The sequence below is a fragment of the Mycteria americana genome, chromosome 7 (assembly GCF_035582795.1).
Source record: "Mycteria americana isolate JAX WOST 10 ecotype Jacksonville Zoo and Gardens chromosome 7, USCA_MyAme_1.0, whole genome shotgun sequence".
In the NCBI taxonomy this organism is placed as follows: Eukaryota; Metazoa; Chordata; class Aves; order Ciconiiformes; family Ciconiidae; genus Mycteria; species Mycteria americana.
The window spans coordinates 65,716,243-65,725,890 of NC_134371.1; the positions used below are offsets into that span (position 1 = coordinate 65,716,243).

The window sequence follows — 9,648 nt, forward strand, 5'->3', positions numbered from 1 at the left end:
GAATAAGAAAGAAAGTTCTATGCTTTAGAGAGATAGGTTAAGACTTGTTTTGTAGCTGAGATTTTGCTTTCCAGCCTCATCTCTTCTTCAAAAATAGACTGTAATTCACATTTGTGAAGAAGAGCAAAAGGCAAGCTTTCATGCCTTCAGACTGCATAAGACCCACTTAGAGGTCTTAAGTGATGTATAGGTTTTCTGATGAACCTCAGCATGGCACTGAATTTCATTGCTGAAAAACCCTAGAGTGAGTTCAGATCGTGAAGCATTTTCACAGCTGTCTTCTTTTTTTCCCAACGATGAAATGCATATGAAACACCTGTGAACTCTGAACAAGCTAGGATGGAGCTCACAGAGTCATTTATCATTACCTGTCCCCAAATCTTTGCTTCAAGTTGCTGTGGAGGAAACCACTTAATATCAGTACCCCTCAACTGACTAGATAGGAGCTTACCCAAGCTTTTGCTCTCCACATACGCTGCACAAATACAAATACACTATGCAGTAGTCCTTAGCACAGTTAACCAATTAACACTTTCACAAGTACAATTTTCCTGTGTAGATGTGTCCATTAGTATTTGTGTATCTCTATATAAGTAGCTGTACTGAACTGAATGAGCTTTCGTATATGTATGAAATTATTCATGCAGGCAAATGTCAAATCCAATAAAAGTAATGAAAAACAGTTTTAAAATAAAAGAAAATATTTTTCTGTATATTCAGGTGGAAAGAATTTGGTACTAAAGTCTTCCTGCTACCAATTTTGATCATCACAATTAAAAATTGTCAGTTAAAATGTACAGTCTTCAGCTTCAAATTAAAAACTTATTATAAAATAATAAAATATTTGGCTTTTATATAAATCCAAGCAAAAACTAAGTATTAATTTCTGGTTTTGTCATTCAAGTTTCCTTATAATTCATTTCTGCTCATTAGTGTTGGGCTAACATCTTGTCAGAAACAATGCACTCCATCAGCCTTCTGCAAGTCAGAAATTGGATTTAATGCCACTTAGCCTGTTTGGCCAGTTGAAATCCCGGGAGTTCACATGCACTTAAAAGGCTAGGCCACACTTTTCATAAATATCAAGATTTTTCCAAATGTTCACCAGAATATCCTGTCTTGATCCACTGTGAGTGTACTGTATTGTGTCCTAAGCGTCCCTTGCTCTCTGTTGCCCCACTGACATACCAGTTAGTAGAGGCTATTTAAGAATTTGTTAATAGGTAATAACTATTTCTGCTTATTATCCATGTTGTTGATGTAAAAAAAAAGTAGATTAAAAATCCAGAAGGTGACGTTACTCAACCAAACAGAAGTTTACTGCAAAACTGTTCCTGTAAAAGTTGTAACAAAATTCAATACAGTCCTTTCTTTCCAAAGCGTGTGTGAAGAGGTTGTGAGTAAGGAGTGGTCTTGTCTTTGCTTGCTATTTTACAGTATTTTAATGAACGGCTCTCAGTAAAAGCCACAAAAGACTATTGGATCCCTTCCTATTAAGGAATTGATTTTGATATCCCAGATGTCCAGTTTGTTAGTGCCATTTATTCAGCACTGGCATTCCTGGGGATGGCTTAGTGCTGCCAGTCTTATGTTGGCTTGCACTAGAGTTGTGTACCTTGTTGGCCCAGAATGCTAGTCAACCCAGAGGTAAGTGCGTTAGCTATTTTTCTTCTTCTCTGGTGTAAGATAAAGATAGACAAGATACTGGGAGTTAAGGAACCAAATGTACAAACATTCAGATTAAATACATTTTAGGAACTTATGGTTTTGAGGGCCTTACAAGACAAAATCATGAAAATGAACTCCAGCATTACATATTGCTTTCAGCTTGCCAGATCTGACAACCATTGCACTTTAGAGGGCAACTTGGATGCTTACTAGTTGCAAAACTGGCAGAAATTCTGAGAATCTATCACTTCATAATTTTTATTCTCCTAGCTTCTAATTCTTGCACATAATTTGTAAACTGCTTTTAAAGCAGCTGACCTGCATAAAACCATCAGTGAAAACAGTAGATATCACAGAATTCTTCTGCTAGCGCTCCAAAATGCAAAATTTATTTGGAGAGACTGAAACGAGGGAGCATTAATTAACTTTCTATACTCGAGAGATTTTGCTTAAGTCCTTCAGCAGAACCGAGACACTTACAAAGCTGTCTCATTTCCAACAACAGAAAAGCGCACACGAAGACGGGAAGAAAAAAGGAGAACTCAACAGACCTGTGCTAAAAATGAGTGTGTCTGCACTGCACAGTGCAGTGGCTACAGCATAGCCACATCCAATTACTTTCTAGTTGTTCCACTTAGCTTTTCTGGGTGCAACCAGACTAGCAAAAATGCTGAGATTTCTTATTTCAAGCCTTACAAGGACAGACATTTATTTAAAAAACAACTTTGCTGAAAAAGGTTGGGTGCATATGCCACCAGTACTGTTGGGCCCACATGTAAAAATCTCAGTGGAAAATCAGAAATGCATTCTCATTCAGTCTTTCATTTAGATAATACAAAATCTCCCTAATTGTTTCTGTGGCGCTTGATTTGTGCTGAATTAGGACTGTAAGAGCGTTATCCCTCCGGGAATAGGGGTCGTCATGAAAATGAGATGTGAATCTCGTCAGGCTGCCTGGCATGTATGAAATTTTAACTAGATAAATCCTGGTACAAGGAATTTTGTTAGAACTGCTGAATAATAGTTGTAAAAGTTCTGGAAGTTGATTTTTCCTGCTCTGATAGCAATTCTAATGACTCAAGATTAATTTTAGCATTAAAAAAAGAGGTAATTGCGGTGCTTAAAACCCTGAGGCATATCAGTGGAAATGCTTTGGAAAGGATAATTATACCTGCACGAGGAAGCCTGTCTGTTTAATAGCATTAACTGGTCCAATTAAGGAGAGGTGGCAGAAGGGCCAATTTGTTACTTCTTTAACTATTCTCTGAAAAAGTGGTTTCGATATGCAAGCAATAGAAATTGGTTTGTTTTTTCTAAGGTGATTCCCCGAGGTTTAAACATTTTACAGATTATTGGGGGGGGGATCTTGTCTCTAGTTGTCATTAAGTGCTTAACATCACAGACGTGCTGGTGTTTTACCATCTAAACAAGAAGAGAGGGGTGGGGTGTGTTTATCCGGCAGGCGTTTTGTTTCACATCATTAACATAATCTGGCCATAATCCCAGTCTAAACGTCCATAAAGAGATTATTCTTAATCGGGGAAAGATGGGACAAGAAGAAGATTCTTTGTTGTTCCAAAACAGCAGCAGCTTTGAGCTCTTTTACCACTGATAAGAGCTAGAGCAGGCTGCAGGCTGGCTGACTGCAATGTGGGATCTGCTGCCGCTAAGCTTTCCCTAGGGCTTGCCTGCTCTAACATAAATAGTGATGCGTGTGTCTTTAAGTATAGGTGTGGGAACGGACGTGTGTGTGTAGACACACCTGTCATTTGCAAACTAATGCAGGGATTTTGTGTCAATGCATCTGAGAACACATACTTGCGTATATAAGCAGGCATGGATTTTACCAGGGGGAAGAGAAGGAACAGAGTTTAAGAGGGTTTTAATCTTTCCATGAGTCCTTATCTTTCATTTCCTTGCTGTGGTGCTGGCATTGCTTCTGGCACTGTCCTCAGATTGTGAGCGGTTAAAAAAGTTTTAAGTAGAAGTTAAAAGCGAAGGCCCAAACCCGCTTTGTGCAGTTGCACAAGGGTAGCAACGCTGTACGGAAAGGGCAGCACTATCCTCTCCAGAGTCGTAGCACAGAGACAGGGTTTTTTTCTCCACCAGTAGTTATTTTGAGCTTTCTAAGGCAGCCCTTCACCAGTTGGAATTGCAGAACATAGTTTAGGCAAGACAGCTCTAACTTCGTTAAAGCAAGCATACCCTCAGTTACATAATCCAGGTGGGTCATAGCACAAAGGCACTCTTTTGTATCAGCTATGAGTTTATTTCCGTATCTACCCACAGATAGATGCATAAATTGTATGTATTTATACATACATGAGTATTAAAACAGCATTCCAGAACAAAACAATCCCCGAATACATTTATGCCTGAGCAGACCCCACAGAAACTGATACAAGATGGGTGTTAGTCAGACTGTTCAGGGCACTGCTTGAAAGCTGCCGGCCAGTGCCGCCTAGAACATAAAGCCACTGTCACTATCACCGTGCTGGCTGTGCCCACAGAACCCACTGCAGCAAGTATAAAGCCTAATTACCTAAATACAACGAACAAACATGCCATTAAAACAGGATGATGTAATCAGGAAAAGGATAACGAGAAATTTCAGAGTTAGAAATGTCTAAATTAGAATTAATAATAAAAAACATTTTAATTCTGCAGAATTTAAAGCTGACAAGGAGTTCATTTTCTCCTTTTCAATGAGAACATCAGCAGTGGACAGAAAGTCGAACAAGCTGAACATCATGGACTGTTACAGTAACATACTTGACCTACCATGTGCAAAAAAGATATTAATACATAGCCGGAGAGGTGGTATGGCTGAAGCAGCAGGAGAGAAGTGAGTACATAGCAGGAGCAATGGCTATGGTTGGTTTATTAAAGCCCAGATCCTACAGTAGCTTTACATAGCTTTATACAAGTAGAATGATCTAGTCCAAAGAGAGGTTCTCTGAGCTCTGCACTGCACTTAATCTTCCCATTCTTTTGATTAATCGCAGGCACATACCTTATCACTCCTATTAAATGACCCTAATGCATTTCCAGTCCCCTAGCAGCATGCAGTCTACTAGTGCTTGATGACTAGCAAGGAAATAACTGACCACAACACATTATTTTCATGGGGCCATCCTTTAATGATTAATAAAAATATGAATGCACCACAACTGCCTCTCTTCTCAATCGCAGCTTCTAAAAAGAAAAGCAGGAGCCAGAGAAAGATGCTGAAATGGTTACCTGTTCAGATTTTTTCAAAAATTCGTCACTTTTGCCTCTCCTAATCAAAGTTATGCCCACATGTTTGTATTCTATTTTAATATAAAATCTCATCATTCACCTTGAAAATATTTTTTTTTCATGACAGAAATGAGAAAAATGCAATGATTTTAGAAGAATGTTGAAAGCCACGGTAGATCCCCAGAAAAGATGGCATGTCTCATGATCTTCTCTGATGGAAGGACAGCACGCACCACTCAAACACGTAGCTTTTATCAGCTCTGCGTAAGTTAAGTGGCTAAGCAATGTCCTTGGAGAATTTTCATTCTCATCCTACATTTCTTCAGCACTGAGGGCTACTCAGCTCCAGATTTTTAATTTAATCCATTTTATAAAAGCCTAATTGCAAAATTGTGTGGAGTTAGGCTAAGTTCTGAATTTTCCTATGGCTTGGGAAAATTCAGTCTAGACACTAAATTCTCACTTTGTCTTCTATCAGTACTAATGTATATACCTGACTGAAAAACCACCAGCTTGGACGTATTGCCGTAAGACACACAATAAATTATAGACCCTGCTCCAAAAGTTTTTGAGTGTCTTAATACTGCTGATGCAATTGCATAAAAATCTAATTTTGGGGAAACGTGATTCATCTGCCCCATCCTATGTATCCAAAGCCCAAATTTTTCCAGCAGGTAAGCGAACAAGAATGAGGTTAAATGGAGATGGTGTATGTTGAGTAAAAAAAATATTAAACAAACACCCTCCCACTGCCCCCAAAAGAGCAAGTCTCTTCTATTATAAACAAAGGTAGAAACAGAGTCAAAGCATCTTCACTTTTTTCCTAGGATCCTATTCATTCCCTCGAATCAGAGATGCGTATTTAATAGTTTGTCCTAGAAGTAGCACATTCCTGACTGTTATTAGAATTACAAACTAGTAATGTTGAAACTAATTAACAGACTAAAAGAGCTGACCCTGCTGGAGTGCCTATGTGTAGCAGTCTCATTTTGAATACAAGCAGATGAGACTGATGGGACTTCAAGACATCCATACGCAGTACGGAGAATGTAACTGCCAGTATTTCATCACTGAACAACTAGCATTATTTTCTTTAAAATGTCCTTCATGGGGGATATGACCTCCCAAATGAGGAGTGCAGCAGATGAGTAGGTCGCAAAGAAGTCCACCTCTAGCGTCTTGGCCAAATTCCAACTTCAGTAATTACACTCTGCTCTTAAAATTCCCCCTGCAGCTCTCCTAGAATAAAGCTCTTTTTCAGTTGTCCTGAAGGATCATGGAGTATTTCAGTGAAGCTGTAGAACACTGAAAAAATCTCTCTCCCCCATTAAAATTGCAAGGGGAATTTAGGTAGACAGAAAGCTATTACCAGAGTTGGAATTTGGGCCGAACACCAAGGTTAACTTACACTTGCATTGGGATCAAGGGATCGTTGCTGACGAGGAGCGTCAGACCCTTGTTAAAGAGCACACCTGGGAAAAGCTCACTGTGCTGCCTGAATACAAACTCTGAAACCTGGGATCTCCGCACCTGGAAGTGACCGCAGGAATGTTTCCTAACAAATTACTCTGTATAAAAGCCTCTGGTGCTGTAGAGTATCTTATCAAAACCTTATTTGGTTCTTTAGTAATATTTATGAAATTATGTGTTGATAAAAAAAAATTCCAGCAACTTTAAAAACAAGAACCAAACAACCCACATTTTAAAAAAAAGTCTTTACCAACAGAAAAGCAGCTATATAACCCAATTATGCCATGGCAAGTATTTGAATTTCCCTAAGTAGATATACCAAGAACCACTCAGTATTTAAGCAAGCTGAACCAGGCCTGCAGTACTAGGGAGAGCATTCTACGTCATGCTAAATAGACAGCTCTAACAGTTTTCTTGGCCTCTAAATTGGGATTCACTTAAAATATTTAGGTAACTGACTCCCAAATTAGTTTAGACCCAAACCCAAAAAAGTCATTCTTACTCAACTAGAATAATTCAGAACAATCACTGTACAAATTCCTGTAGAAAGGAAAAAACCTCTCCCAATCCATCCACATACACTGAGTCTGTTTGCCATTTGTATTTTGTGCTTATTTTTTTCCTTTTCTTCCTGTTGTTGCCTTTCTTTTTTCAGATCAGGGCAGCTGTAAGCTTGGTGCTCTTATTTTACCCATTTCTTTAATCTCAGCTTTCTCGTGTTTTATTGTCCGCAGCCACCTCAGAATAACCAGCACAGCGATGCCAAAGCCAGCAGTCAGTATCACCACTGTCACCACAGAGCTAATGCCAGCAACCAGGTGTCTCAGGCAGAACTCTGGTGGCTTTTCATCAACATAGTAAATCCTTATTTTTTCAATATCCAGAGCACCTCTGTTGACAGAGACAGTTCACATACTATTAGAATGAAATACAGAGTCATCTCTCATATCTTTTTCAAAGTAATAGGCTACATCAGCTATATCTACATCACACCTAGATTTCTGAGAGTCATTCTGGTTCCAGTGGATTTGGATAAACGGGGAATCATACTTAACGGCTGCCATGTACTTGGGCTGCAGTTAGTATCGGCTCTCAAACAGATGTTTCGGGGCATTTGCTAAGTCAGGAACATTGAAGGCACTGGACCTTTTTTTGTGCTTCAGTTCAATGTAAATCCAGCTTGTTCTAACCAGTTCACCGCAACTCAGGCTTTTGTCACCCTTTTCGTTTTTTCTTACTCTGGCCGTGTTCACACACCAGCAACTATTGGTTTGCTTGCACTGCCTGGCTTTGAAGATACCGCTGTCCTTGCAGATTGTAAGTGCCATCATTATCTAACAGCCCCCAGAAGTGCTTCTCCTTCAGGGGCATCATTTCTGCCTTCATCAGCAAGCATTTTGAAGTCAGTGTTGAACAGTCGACCTTGTGATTTGAACCTACCAGCATGCAGGTGCAGTTGCCAGCTGCGTCCTGGGCACTTACCTTCCACTTGTTGGTCACAGAGGTGCAGTTGTTCTGCACGGACGAAGCTACCGCCAGAATCAAACCCAGCAAAACCCCAAAGAGAGGCTCCATATTGTAGGTGAAAAGCGTGGATAAAGTCCCGAGTGACAGCAGGCAAGATCTGAAGCTTTAATCCATTCATGGAGTCTACTTATTTCTACACACTGGAGTGCTGCTCCCCTTTATCAAGATTCAAATCAGACGCACCAAACAGGTTCTCCCTCCAAAACAACTGGCATCTCGTACCCAAATCCTAGAGAAGGCAACAAGCTGCACTTTCATCTGTTACTTCTCAGGGCATGGCACCAAAGCCTGCCTCCAGATGATGCCTGCCATCCCTCTTACGTGATGACAAAACAACAGGGAAGAGGCAAAAGCCAACCTGAAGCATAGCTCCTCCCTTGGGCTTCCTTTAGGGATTAAAGCACAAGCAGCTTGCCCTTCTCCTTTTTCTCCTAGACTTTTTATGGACTATGTAAATGCACATTTGAGGAATTTCTCCCATTTCTGTTGGAAGAAATCCTACCACCAATCCTCCACTTCCATCACAGTTTTTCCTGCATCTTCCATCACACAGCTTCTGTATCACTCCACTGTCTAGATTCTTGTCAGTTATGGACTTCCTCCTTTCTACTTTCATGTATTTATAAAATAAAGCCTTTTGGAGTTTTACGTATGCTGCCTGGAGTAGCTGCCAATTCAGGAGGAACGACTGCTCATCAATCTGATGGCTGCTCTCCTACTGACAGAGCGCAGGGGCGCAGTCTCATCTTCCAGCACGGAAAGCTTCTCTCCCCCCTTTCCTTTGGCACATACCCATCCCAAGGCAGTACCAGGAATGACAACTGTCATGCTTGCATTACCCTTATAAAGTTGTTACCCCTTTCTGAAGAAATTTTTTAGTCTGAACTTTGAGTAATGCCTTTCGCAGTACGCTCCAGTAGCTCCCAAGCGTCCTAATGATCTACAAAGCATGAGTTACCGCTTCCATGTGTTTTGGCAGCAGCTGAAAGATATTTTCCAGTTTGCATGAAGCAAGTCCCATTCATCTGATTTGTCAAAAACTGTCAGACACTTTATAAATCATTATTTTGGGACCAGTAACGACCACAGAACAGCGTATAGGCCATTCTCCCAGCCAAGCGACTCGCACTCAGCCTTGCGGTCAATGCAAGCTGGGCTACTTGTAGTGACTGCTTGCGCCTGCGTGAACAGTGGGGAGTTACCCTGGCTGCCAGTGAGCGTTTGTAACACAGTGGAGGTTTAAAATCGGAGCTCCAGCCAGAAGTACCCTCTACCACTAGAGAAGGGCACAACTGGGAGTTGAACTTCGCAGCTCAAGCTATTTCTAAATAAGCCACAGAAACACATGCTACTTGAGGGAGCAAAGACGAGACAATTTCTTCAACTTATTGGCTGGCTCCTTTATAGCACACTATCACACCTCTCCCTTTCCCCTTCCTTCAGATAAAAATAACAGTAGTTACCTTTCTTAGAAAATAAGAGATCTACAGTTAAAATTATTACAAAAATTGCTAGCTATTTCAAGTTGTCATATTGACAATTCTTTGATAATAGAATATTATCAGGTAAACTCTTTTCCCATTTTTAATTTCTAAGTAATTAATTTACCTATAACAATCTGCCTTTTTTTTTTTTTTTAAATTTCACATCCCTCCTTCAAAGTCAAAAGCCATTTAACTGTCACCTACATACTCACATCTTCTCTTTATTTTATTCCACATTACAAACTTTCAAGAGAGTAGG

The 9,648-nt window shown here is 40.1% G+C and overlaps 1 protein-coding gene across 1 annotated transcript; it reads right to left on the reverse strand.

The window, feature by feature from the left end:
• Positions 1–5,047: 5,047 nt before the first annotated feature.
• On the reverse strand, positions 5,048–9,043 carry TACSTD2 (tumor associated calcium signal transducer 2). Its single transcript, XM_075508839.1, is given in 2 exon segments — positions 5,048–7,692; positions 7,694–9,043. Coding segments are annotated over 2 exon segments (918 nt in total). The 5' UTR covers positions 7,954–9,043; the 3' UTR covers positions 5,048–7,034.
• Between the last annotated feature and the right edge of the window lie 605 nt (positions 9,044–9,648).